The sequence below is a fragment of the Amphiura filiformis genome, chromosome 13 (genome assembly GCF_039555335.1).
Source record: "Amphiura filiformis chromosome 13, Afil_fr2py, whole genome shotgun sequence".
NCBI classification, from domain to species: Eukaryota; Metazoa; Echinodermata; class Ophiuroidea; order Amphilepidida; family Amphiuridae; genus Amphiura; species Amphiura filiformis.
Genome location: NC_092640.1, coordinates 22,523,242 through 22,537,168, shown reverse-complemented (window position 1 = coordinate 22,537,168; position 13,927 = coordinate 22,523,242). Strand labels below are relative to the sequence as shown.

The 13,927-nt window shown below is 36.9% G+C and overlaps 1 protein-coding gene across 1 annotated transcript in view; it reads left to right on the top strand.

Moving 5' to 3' along the window:
• Positions 1 to 13,607, top strand: part of LOC140168126 (leucine-zipper-like transcriptional regulator 1) — a 140,346-nt gene extending 126,739 nt beyond the window's left edge. The window contains 4 exon segments of the mRNA XM_072191435.1: positions 2,137 to 2,321; positions 3,597 to 3,694; positions 5,106 to 5,292; positions 5,453 to 13,607. Of these exon segments, the coding sequence (XP_072047536.1) occupies positions 2,137 to 2,321; positions 3,597 to 3,694; positions 5,106 to 5,292; positions 5,453 to 5,632 (650 nt within the window). The 3' untranslated portion in view covers positions 5,633 to 13,607.
• The last annotated feature ends 320 nt before the right edge of the window (positions 13,608 to 13,927 follow it).

Below are 13,927 nucleotides of genomic sequence, written 5' to 3'. Positions count from 1 at the left end.
GCGTAACATGTGTCATCATATTGGGGGGGGGGACACAGGGTCGGGGGGACACAAGCCATTTTTCGGCTATTTTCCTATGGGATTTTCTAAATTTTGCAATCGATTGGGGGCATTGCCCCCCAGTTGTAATGGGGTTGATACTTGCCTAGTTAGTTTTGCTGGTTGTAAATTTTAGGAAAGTTGCATGTAAAAGGCACTTTTGAAAATTAAACTGGTAAAACTGGTGGCTATACTGCATTCTATTGTTCCAACAATATAAATCAGGCCCAGAGAGTTCTGCATAGGCAGCTGTCATATCAGGTGGTTCTGACAATGTTCTGTTTTGGATTTAGAAATGTGTGAATTTGACATAGCTTATACTTTATCTATCTTAATGTATAAGTAGTTTTCTAAAAATAGGGAATTTTGTTAACTTCCTAGAAACACTGGGCCCAATGAGATGTTTGAGAGCCAAAAAATTGTTAGTTTCATTGGATTTTATAGGGTTTAATAAAGGCAAGTAAAATGAAGGAATGGAAGAGAATATCGCTAAAATATGGGGTTTGGTTAGGCCTTTTACTGAATGTACATTCAATATAGCCAATATTTTAGGTGGAAATAGCTAAATTTATCATTTTCTGTGTTTTGTGTCCATACCCGAACACCCATATATTGCCCTATGAAAGACACTATAAAAATACACTATAAAGACAATATTGCACTAGTGCCAAACTATGGGCAAGTCCATTTGCGTTAGCAGAAGGTCCATACTTCCACCCAACAGGAATGCCCCTGCCGAGTTGAGGGTCCCCGGTCGTGCAGTTCCTATGGCCCAGTAACCATCGCCCCAGATAAGCCACATTGGAAAACTAGGCCTCCAGGGTGAAAAGCGACAATGCCAAGACCATCAGCCACCGGGCGAAGAACCGCAAACCCCCGCAACAACACCGACACCCCAGCAGACTGTAGCAGGGGCCTTAAGTCAACACAAAATGGGCACACCCATAGTAAGGCCACATAGCTTGAAATCATGCCATGGGTGCATCAAATGACATATGTAGGATATTCAATTTGTCAAGCAGTGATTGGCAATGTAGCTTAAATTGAATGTGACATTACACTGACAAGAAGTGACACATATTCCTACCACATTTTTCATGATTTCCTTGCTGGGCTAAATAAAAAAGAATTGTTTCCTGTAGGCTGCATACCTTTTTCTAGTCTACTGTAGTAGACCAGTTTAATTTATCATTCCCTAAATTAATCTCTCTGACCTGACCATGGAAAACTCATCATTCCTGTTCTGATTCAACAGCTCAGATATCCATGAGAAAACTGGTCTACTGTATTTCGAATATACAATGAACTATGCACTCTACAGTGGGTATGATGTTACCTCATTAAAAATGCAGTCTTGGCTGTTTTTGCACATATCCTGTGGTTTTTACAAATTAAGCCGTTTGAATAGCCGTCCAGCGCGTATTATTTGCACAAGGTCCAATGTATATGCTTACGTCACAGCGTATGCTGCGATGGTTAAGCTGTCAAATGAAATCTGAATAAAACTTTACCTGACCCAGATAGAGCTACCCCACGTGGGTTGGGTTCAGTGAACACAGTGGGTTGGGCTAATGCATAAACATGTATGCTTGCCTATCTGTTATTGGTTAACATTTACCACCCACATTGATTTTTACTTCATTAACATTCATCTCAGATTCGAGATGAAAGAGGTTGAGTCTATGTGTTAAGATATGGTGGGTCACACAGGTCATATCCAACTACCGCAGTCCTTTTTTCTCTGGGCAGGGCAGTCACTGGAGATGTGATGTGTTTCATCATAGATTTTAAATGGTTTCATGCATGGAAACGTATGAATTGTTTATCAAAAAAAAAGGAATGCAGCGCAGTCTAACCTTTTTCTTGAGAGCCAAAAAATGGTTAGTTTCATTGGATTTTATAGGGTTTAATAAAGGCAAGTAAAATGAAGGAATGGAAGAGAATATCACTAAAATATTTTTCAGGAGCAATTATACAGCATTTCATTTATTTTAGTTTGAGACAATTCGAGCAGACAGTATATCAAGATTACCACAACAAGAACATGCTGGGGGTTTAACCTAAAGATAAATATCATTCTTATTTTCACATACGCAGATGAAAGTACTTTGGAGACGGACATGGAGGGGTTCTTAAAAGGCAAGCTGGGGCGTGACTATGCAGACATCACACTGATGCTGGATGATACACCAATGTTTGCACATAAAGCTATCCTGGCTGCAAGGAGTAACTACTTTGAGGCTATGTTTAGATCATTCATGCCTGAGAACGATACTGTCAATGTAAGTCATGATGCATAAAAGGTATAGATCATAATCACATAAAAAGTCACACTTTTTATAGCTTTCTTTCTTACATATTTATGAGAGCAGGTTATTCCATTGCACAATAATCAACTATGTTCAAGCTATGTTCAGATCATTCTTGCCTGAGAATGATATTGTCAGTGTAAGTCAGTACAAGCACACTAAATTACAAATTGGCTGCAGATAGTATGTGCTGACGGACACAGAACGAGTGGCTCAAGTTTTCCTTGTTCACTTCATGGAATGGTTGGCCATGCGGTAACCTATTTTATAGGACACAGTTTCCCCATTTTCTACCTGACACCTATACTCCCTTGGAAACTGAAAGAAGTGGAATTGATGGGATGGGGATCATGTGATGGAAACTGCACTACCAGTCAGATAGTAGTAGTGTTTCAAATACACATAGTTCCCTTCCTTTGCATTCAATACCAGGTGGGTGGCCTAGAGGCAATTAGGTCTTACTTGTCATTCTATCAATGATTGAACAGATTCATCAGGATCGGTATAGTAAACTGGTTAACAAAGTTCTTTGTATCTGATCCAGAATGTCCACTTACTTGTGTACGTTTCAACAACACCTGTTGTCTTTATCAACACTTGATGGGTAGTGACTGCTATTGGCAACCGACGCTAGAAGTAGTTCCAGCGTTGATCTTGGAGTTGCCAGTCTGTTTTCCTTCAAGGGATTTTCTTGATCCCTGAGTCAGGAGCTCATCAAAAATGTGAGAGAGTTGGTACTGTCCTTCATCTCTGTTCATGGTGGTGCCCCTCCGCTTTCTTATTCCTATAGCCTCTTTTATCCAGCGAGTGTATCTATTTTGCTCTGTGCCGATGACCTCAGCTTCCCCCCATCCTATGACGTGGTTGCCAATAGCAGTCACTACCCATCAAGTGTTGATAAAGACAACAGGTGTTGTTGAAACGTACACAAGTAAGTGAACATTCTGGATCAGATACAAAGAACTGTGTTAACCAACATTCTATCAATGGTTTCATGGTGGAACACATTAAAGGTGAAGTAACACTTGCTGAGCGATCGGTTTTGATCAATGACGTTGACCGATTTTCATTTTTGGTTGCCTTGGGGAAAAGAGCTGTAACTCTTCATTTACTCACACAAATTTTTAGTTATGCCCATTGCTCCAGAGACGTGAATGTAAATTTAGCTTTAGTATCTTGCCATTTTTATGGGAAATGATCATTTTTATGTAGTTATTAATATTAAATAATATATTACCACATTTTCAGATCACTATTGGTGAAGCCATTCCTTCCAGACAAGCTTTTGATTCGTTGCTACGATATATCTACTATGGCGATATCTCAATGCCTCCAGAAGACTCACTGTATCCTTTAATGATATGCAACATCATTTTTACCTATATACAGATAGAATATAAATAGTGATGACAAGGTGGAGGCTAAAAATAAGGCCCCAAAAAAGGTCTGAGTCTGTTGGCTCAAAATTTATTTGGGTCGGTAGGTCGTTTTGCTTTTGTAATTATTTTTAAGCCCAGAAGATTGCTAAAACCCCACTGGAACACACTGAATTTGGGAAAATTGTTCCAATTTTTGTTCTGATACTTTATGGCAAAGGTTGGTGGAATTTATGTTGCAGAATAAAGTATATTAAAAATTCACTTGGCGTCATTTAATGTTTTACAGTACTTCCCGGTAGACAAATCCCTGACATACATCCAACTGTGATTTTCCCCGTTTTTATGAAAGAAGGAAAAAGTGTAGGTTGCCCCTTGCCTAGTAAATTAAAATTGATGGACATTCTACTACAGATGTCAAAAAGGTTAAGACTAACGAAAGAGTCCATATTGGATTGTTACAATGGGGACCAAAATAAGTAACCTTATCCTTAGTAATTTATTGGGAAGGCGGTAAATCAAACTGTAATTGGTGGTTTCAAAGGCTTGCATCTCTAATACTTGTCAAGTTCTATGTTGCCTCAACACATTACATGCTGATGAACAAGCACAAACTTGAAATTGAGGTTTGGTGTGCAGATTGCAAAATTAACGTTATTAATTTTTTGCCCTCCATGAGTGACACACAAACACGACAGATTCTAGATTTTTGTGGCTCTTAATATATGTATAGATCTTTCAAAAGCCATCAAAACCCATCATTGTCTAGAAGCAGTGTACATGTAAAACTGTTAATAGTTAAATGCAGAAGAAGTCTGAACAGTTACTTATCGTTATGTTGGTTTCATACTTTCTGTCGCTTGCCGATGCCTCTTGCACTTTTCTGCAAGCGGAGCAGCACGCCGCTGAGCAGCAGCGACATGACTCTGAAAGCCAATGTTGCCATCCTGCACCCCTCCAAAATCATATTTTGTTCTCATAGGTCAGAGCGGCACTGCTCTGAGTTGACTTGAATTCACCTCCTAGCGATGTTGCCGCTTGGGAAAAGCAGTGGAGTGATCGGTATATCGGCTTACCGCTGGTCAGCACAAGCGTTTTTGGTGCGATTGCGCATTGGAACAAAATAATCGTCAGAGCGGCAAAGCGGCAGGAAAGTATGAAAGCAGCATTAGTCCACAAAACCAGCAGGTGTCATTATGAGCCCTAATCATTACCCAAAACCTAACCCAAACCCTAAACCTACCACTGACCCGAACGCTAACATTAACCCTTACCTGAATTCTAACCCTAGAATACCGTAAACCCTCACTTTAAACATTTTAAGTATTTAATGCTGATGAAAGTTTGACAGTTTAAATTCTTCCTTAACATGATTTAATAGCTACCTGTTTTCTGCACCCGATTACTACGGGTTCAGCAACAACCGTCTTCAGGCATTTTGTAAAGAGAATCTAGAAGTCAACATCTCTGTGCAGAATGTAGTGATGATATTGGATGCGGCGGATAGAGTTGGTGCTAAAGACATGAAGGACCACGCCCTCAAGATTATTGTTCGCAACTTCACCAAGGTATGCAACATCATGGTTTCTTTACCACAAAATGTGGTCATTACTGGTGAAAAATTTTCTTGGCTATACTTCTTTTTTGTTGAAGGAAAGGGAGGGGAAAATTTGGTTCATTCATTTGTGTCATTTCGTCTAAACAAGTATTTTCTTTATTTTTTCAAAGGTTGCTGATAACACCAAGATGCAGACACTAAGTCGCGATCTCCTCCTGGAGGTCATGATGGCCCTTGCCCACCGAATGCAGGACTTGAAGATAGACCTACAGGATGTATCGCCTACAGACCACCAACAACCATGGCTTATGTGTAGACCAGCAGATAGATATAATCCAGAAAGCTGGTAAACAACCACCATAAACCCATCATTCCACCATATTATGTGTAATCCACCCGATAAGGCCAATGAAAGTCGATAATGAGTTTCCCGTCACCCGCCCTCACTTTATTTTCTGACCCTTACTTGAATTCATTATTGCGATTTTCCAAAAATAACAATAAAAACTGATAATATTTGCACAAAAAAACCAATGAATATCTGTGCATTTTTAATGGATAAATCAAAATCAAAACATCCATTTTGCTACCTCTTTTTAGTATAATTTTAAATGTCACTTGGGATCCATCTTTGAGTGCAGGAGCGGTAAATAACAATGCATATTTTACACTTGTGTTTGGTCATTTAATGAAAGTCACAAAAATAATGAATAATGAAAAAGTTACCTCACTTGTTTTTTAAATTATGTAACGGGAAACTCAAGATTGATTGCAAGGGGCCTAAATGCAACTCACAGACTTGGTATAAGCTTGATTATATAAGACATGTGTCCCTATTGTATACTTTGATCAGTTCTAAAGAGGTGGGGTTTTTAGCATTGCAGTTTGATGCAAAATGTGACGCAGGATATCAAAAGGGGGGACTTAACAGCAAAGTGCTTTTCAAGATATAGAAAGCTGGTAAACCTATCAACTACCACCATGTAGCTTATGTGTAAACCACCTGATAAATGCAACTCACAGACTTGGTATGAGCTTGATTGTATAAGATATGTGTCCCCATTGTGTATTTTGATTAGTTCTAATGAGTAGGGGTATGTAGCAGTGCAGACAAGCTTCAAAATAAGCAGGTACCCAGGAGCTATTTACTCACTGGTCATAACATTTTGGCTCCTGGTCCATACCAAAATCATATGAACCAGGCTCTATTTTTTCAAATAGAGCCTGGTAGTTAAGCAGATTTTGTATTTAATGTGTACAATTGAAATTTAAATGACTCTTAGTTCTTTAAAAATGGTTCCTGGTTCACTAGATAATCACAGGACCAGGAGCTGTTTTTTTTTCCAAATGTGTGGCTCCTGGTCCAGATCTGCTTATTTTGAGGCTTGAATGCAGATTGATACTTAATAATATGATGCAGCACATCAAAAGTGGGGGCTTTACGGCAGAGTGCTTTTCAAGATATAGATTAAAATAATAAGAAAATAATAAGAATTTAAATTTTCACTTATGAATGCAGTGATAAACTGAGGTGTCATTTTAAAGCTTGCAAAATACTTTCAATGCAGAAATACTGAACTCAAAATTAACTTCACCTGTAAAGGCCCCTCTTTTGATGTGCTGCATCACCATACATCCCTATCTGTAATCCAAAACAGGGTTGAGTTGACCTACTTAAGCTGGCATTTTCCATGTTTGCTGCATTTCTGATATCACATCAACAACTCAACTTTCATTGAGTTCATTGCCAAATTGCTGTTCATTCAAAGAACAACAATTTTGTGCATGAAAATGTATTTAAAATTAGGAAGTGATTATTTGGAGGTTAATAACTGCGCATTGGTTATTTGGAGGGCATTGTGAAAAATCTAAACATTTTGCCTTTGGAACCGAGGAATATCCCGAGGTCCAAAGCAAAATGTTTAGATTTTTCACAATGCCTGACATATTACCGATGCAAAGTTATTAACCTCATTCATAACCGTCACTTTGATCTTTTAACTTTACAAAATAACACAAAATTTTCCTCAAAAGTTTGGAAAAAAACCCAATTTTTACATCTTCCCTTTCCCAAAATCGATCAGGCTAAAACAAGATGACCAATAACAAAAGTACGTATCAGAATCTGTGCAAATATAGTAGCGCGCAATCCCAATATGGCAGCCAGCGTGCGCAATTTCCTAGATGCACAATAGGCGGAAGTCAATTGTGTGCGACATAGGAACAATTACGCATTTTGCGGTCAATTGTGAGATATTAATGACCTCGATTTGTGTTCGCGTTTTTGCAAATAATAAAATATGATTGGATCGAACGAATCGCATTATTAATGAGGTTATGAATAGACAACAACAACAACTGTGCACCACTCTATTGAGAAGTCATTTTATGAAATTGGAGGTATTTGTTTTAAGCCCATGTATTTTACTGATGGAGTGGTAGCCCAAAGGAAAAATACTGTGAAAAATGTCAGAGAAAAAAACCTGACAATTTCGCACAATGAACTTAAAAATAGATGGTGCAAAGCTATTATTGTCATTCGTTACCCTCGTATCTGACACTCTCAACAAATCAAAATGCAGTTTTAATTATTATTTTAACCTACTCTTCAAAAATATTGATTAGGCAAACTTGACATTAGCACAGACAACAAAGAGCTACCAATCATAGAAGTGCGATGCCTTTGTGTAGGTTATGAAGGTCCCATATTTTACAATTTTCAAAATGGCGGACCCAGAAGTAATTGTTGTATTTCGCCCGCGTTATATTAAACTTGCAATTCTTTTGTTAAACATTGGCTCTAATAAATGCAACCCTGTAGAAAAATTAGCAAAGCGCAAGAACCTAATCGAGCACATTTTGTTCACTTATACAGTGTTCAAAAAGGTAGGGTAATATCAAGCCAATCGCATTTATGTGGGTGTTCTATCAAGGGTTTATAGTCCGTTTACTATAAGATGGCACATGAACTTTTGGAAAAATCACATAATCATAACCCTACCAAATTCAAATTTTTAATGTGCTCCCCCCCTTAATTTTTAATGCTTCCTGCAGCACTGCAAACAGGGCTAAAAGACTCAAACTTATTTATAATTAAATTGTGTCCTGCAAATAAATGAAACCAGTTATTTGTGTATTTTTTAGTTTAACCAGTTAGACAACTTCTCACCCCTGCTATGACCAATGGGATATGTGCAATTTTGTTTATAGTGTAACAAGTTCAATAAATGGTTCAACCTGTTTCATGTTTACAGATCTACAATACATAATGATCTGGAAACATACTTCTTTGACTAATTTTGTGCCTTGCTAAATATTCATAAACTATGTTCCATATAATTATTTTGTGAAGTGAATATGTTGCATAACATGAAACTATATTTCAAATGAACAGGCTGTTTTTTTGTGTGTAGGCATTTAATTACATCTACATGTATATAATAGCCTGAGCATCAACACAATGTTTCACTGTTTTCTATGCGATTGATCAGAGGAGAGATTTAGCAGATTTTGGAAATTTTGAAAGATTCAGTCCTATTTTTTAAAGTTCCTGTGTTTCAAGCTAACAGATGGATAAAAAACCACTGCAAGGATATTCAGATCCCTATGGGGTATTATAAGCCTCAGTGGAAGTTGAGACTGAATAAAGAATTTCCTTTTTCTTTACCCAGAGGCTGACTGCAAAATTGTTCATTTGATTTGCCGTGAATGGCACTCGTTCCCTTGATCATTGTTTCAACTTCTCTATGTTCTTTCCAAATAGGCCAACATACTTATATGTGACCCCTCGGCACAACTGAGCCCGGATGTCGCCAGTGCCACTATTGAGATATGCTCCATCGAAGTTAACAATAAACAATAGGAAACAAAGGATTTATTGACTGTTTTATTGATTTTTCACTACTTAAATGTCAGGTACTATAGACATGATATACATCATTTTAAAGCTAATTTCAAGCAGAATATTTTGGTTGAATATCTCAAAAATGATGATTGGCGACTTCAGGGCTCAGTTGTGCCGAGGGGACACATATCGACCTTTTTAAATCTGGCTTGAGCATTTTGTTTGAGCCTGGTCCTATCAGGATGGAAGTGTGTCTCCATATGGAGCGATCTTCATATTACACAATTGAATCCATATACCCACTATGGAAGACACGACCCTAATATCCCACACATGGAGTGTAAATTTCAAATGGAGTCACCCATTCAGGTAGCCCCATTTGAAATTCACACTCCCTGTGTAGGAGATTAAGGCTATGTCTTCTGTAGGGGATGTATGAATTTCAACTGGAACAGCCCAATAATTATATCAAATAGAGGAATATGAAGTCCAACTTATTATGAATGATGTACCACAACATATTGTTTGTAGATGTTTAAGGTGGAATCCCCCCGGTTTGGGTGATCTGGAATCAAAAGCTTGTATAGGTAAACTTACTCCCTATTCCAGAAAAATACAGAACTAATTTTTTGGGATTAAAAAAATATTATCCTGTTTTGCCAAATGAAACATAGCTAAATCCTAATCCTTTAGTTAGTCCTAACTAGCAATAAAAGTCAAATTTTAATATTTGGTTAATTTTTGGAAATAAGGGCCAAAAACATGCGTTTTTAGGGTGTTTTTTGCATGCTGTGACAATCAAGCCCAAAGACTTGTATCAAGACTAATTTCAGTTTATGCAGTCTAATTTTTGGAAAAGACATGTTTCATTCTGATAACCGATAATTTAATTAAAGAAACACAAAAAAGTGAAAATTATAGCAAAATTTCTGCATATACTCAAGATTTTGAATGCTTAGACTTGTTCCAAGTCTTTGATTTTTGTGACTCGATTGTCAGAAAATATGCTGAAAATGCATGTTTTTGGCTCTTTTTTCTAGAAATTAGTAAAATAGTGATTTTTTTCTTTTATTGCCAGTTAGGACTAACTAAAGGATTAGGATTGAGCTATGTTTCATTTGGCAGAACTTGATAATATATTTTTAATCCCCAAAAAATAGTGCTGTATTTTTCTGGAATAGGGAGTAGTGAATGAAACTTCCCATAACTAGGTGGCATGTATACCTTGAATGTATACCTTCAAATCCAATACTCAGATTGTTGGTCATATCACCCGTTGCCATGGTAACGGCTGCCATATTGGATTTGGTGAATTTCAAAGGTAGAGGCCTTTGGTACATGATATCTCAAAAAGTATTTTAGCAATAGAAATGAAATTTTGGGAATGTGTTCTTCATAGGCAGGACTCGAATCTGAACTAGAATTATGATAATCATGTGATGTCTTTGGGGTCTACCGGGAGGTCAAAGGTCAAATTCAAAATTTAATAATTATTGTTGTATGCTATTTTGATGTTGCCATAGCAACAACATAGTTCCCAAGCTTGGAATTAAAAACTTCTAGTCTAATTTATAGCCCTGCATATCAGCAACACTCAGTTTAAATTTGAAGTCCATACCTCAAATACTTTTTGAGATATTGTGTTCCGTGTGGACATGCGTTTGCGAAAAAAAGTTTTTGAGATATCAGCAATTTAATGAATTTTAGTCTAGAAACACTGTTTTTAGGATTTTTGTATTTTAGAAACACTGTTTTACTTTAATTTTGATTTGGAAAAGACACACTTGAATTATCACAAATGATAATGAAGATTTGAGGTCAAAAATCTTGATTATTTTTTGAGATATGAATTTTTAAATGGAAAAACGTTAAATATCGCAGCTTGAGAAACTAATAAAATACATAAGAATTAATTTTAAAAAAATTGCCTCACGAAGTTACATTTTTGAATATAACTTTTGAATGGAAGCTCTGATTGTTGCCAAACAAAAAGCAAAAGAAAGGTATTTCTTTCCTTAATTCCAATTTGTAAAGTTAATTTTTTTTACCACAACCGGGGGGATTCCACCTTAAGTAAATTGCAATACAGCAGAATTTATAAGTAAATCTGCATGGTAACTTGAATGAAGGCAGAAGGTCATGTTAATGGATCTTACAATTATATTTCAGTACTTATTGTATCATTGGCATGGTTTTTCATATTGTCAATTATTATTGAAATAGGAAGCTGGCACAATAAAAATGGTGGCAATTAGACTTGGACACTCAGGATTTCCCGTCAAGAGCCATTCTTATGTGCTACACAGAATAAGTAATACTGGAAATACATGAACTTCTTAGGACATAGGTCAACAGTACCAAAGATGGGCTGTCGGCCTGTTGTACACAAAAAGTTCTGCTGATTTTGTTTTTTCTTCAAATATATTTATTTCATGAAGATCAAAGTAAAAGTAGAACAATTTCGTCAGCAAAGTTTTTACACAGAATCCTAAAATGAGTAATTGCTTGGGTGTATTTGCAGTGGAGGGCCGCAACTTTGGTACAACTCATGTTTCCCACAATGCAATATGATCTAGCACTGCCAATATCGCTTATTACAGAGGATTGCTATAATGAAACTAGGATCCACAACTTTTAAATTTCCGCTAATGCTTTTTGAAATAAATTTAAAAATCTTTACAAAATATAAAAATGTGAAAAATGTGAAAAGGTATGCATAGTCTTATTTGTTTTACACATCTGGACCAATTTATAGCATCTCACATTCTTGTGTTCTGTCATGATGGGTCATTATGTAAAAAAGCAGGCCATTTTAAAAGTTGCATCCGAGTCCATAGGAGTAAGCTTTCAAACAATACAGTAGGCCAGGTCTATTAATGTGCTTGTTAGAGAAAGTTGACTCTTATGGACTGTTGGTGCAACTTTAAAACAGGCTCTTTTTTACATAATGAGCCACTGTCACCGAACGCAGTGATGTGTGATGGTATAAATTTGTCCAGATGTGTAAAACAACCAAGGCTACACCTTTATATATTTTTACATTACATATGATATCTAGTGTATCCTATGTGTTACTGAGCAGATTTTATCATACACATGTTATTAGGCGACGAAAAAAGAAAACCCTGTTCTACGGGCCCGACCGACCCAGATTTTGAACAAATTGGGAAAAAAAATTTTCAGCACCAAATTTTTTTTTTGTATTTACACAAATTGCAAAATATTTACAGATTTTGGTTGTTTTTTTGGTCATTTCCAAAAAAAACAAAACAAAACAGGCCGACTGACCGACCTTACTTGAAAGGTCCGTCCGCCCGTAGAACAGGGTTTTTTTTTTTGTCGCCTTAGCTCAATTAGTCTCCTCCACCGCTAGTATGATTTCACCTACTCCACACTAACGTACAGTCTACCAATGATAATGCACAAGCCCATTTTGAGTGGCTAAAACCGGGGGGGGGGGTCACTCCTATTGTGGCCTGTACACCATCCGCGATGAAATTTGATGCAAGGAATGAAATCCCTGTTTAGGGTGTGAAAACACCTGTTTAGGGTATTGTTTTAGCCAAGGGTTAAATCCTTGTTTAGGGTGCTTTTCAAAAGTTGATTATTGCGGATGGTGTACAGGCCACAATGGGAGTGACCCCCTGGGGCTAAAACCTTTTCCTCGATGTGGAAGCACACTATCCAGTAGGAATTATAATAAGGCTTTTTAATAGGTTCGTGAAAAATTATTCCTACTAAATATTTATGAGTCGTGAGCATAGTCACATGGAGTTAAACCTAGACGTACACAAGAAGAGTTCCAGGACCTTTTCTGCTTCTGACAGATGCCATTAGCTTATCAGAAACGGTATATATCGTTATGAATTCGGCAGACAGCCGAATCCGGATTCGGCTTTTGGTAAATTCATTTTTGACATGCATTACTTTTGAATTGGAGAACAAGCGATCAATGCTTTACCTATAGAGGGCGGCATATCGATTTTTTAACGGTTATCGTCTTTGACCGTACTGTGAGTCACCGTTAGCTAACCCTGTATGCCGCCTCTTTTGAATACTTATCATCTGATCTCCGTTAAAAAATTGACATGCTGCCCTCTATCATGTACAGCATTGATCCCTTGTTCTCAAATTCAAAAGTAATGCATGCGTAAAATGAATTTAACAAAAGACGAATCCGGATTCGGCCGTCTGCCGAATTCATAACGATATGTTGTAAAGGGCAGACGATTTGTGTGGAGAGCGAGCAGAATCAAACTGGTGGTGGTGGAGACTATACATGTAGTTACATAAGCTTTATTGCATAAATGAAAACCACAAAAAACAAGTGTGGCACAAGGTGTTAGAAGACACATGTGTACCATTTCAGTTCATGTCATGGTGAGCCTGTATATTGTTGTCAATATGATTGTATACATAATATAGATGTAAGATATGATATAATAAATATTTATCTTTTATGAAAAAAGACTTCCGATGTTTCATTTACTTGCATTGTTGATGTTTATAAGCTTGAGGTAAGGTAAACAGTAAATTATGTTACATCTTTCCTGATTTCAACAAAATTGGTCTCAGATTGTTTGTCATGTAAAATAAGCCAGAAAAGGAATAGTTTGCACTATCTAGAATGCTTTGTTAAAAAGGTCAACCCCTAATAACCCTATTGACCATGACCTATTTTGTGATGTTTCATAGGTAATGAAGTTTTTTAGATAGTGTAAACTATTCCTTTTCTGACTATATTTTCATGGCAAACAATTTCAGACCAGTTTGATTGAAATTGGAAAACTGAAAAGTAATT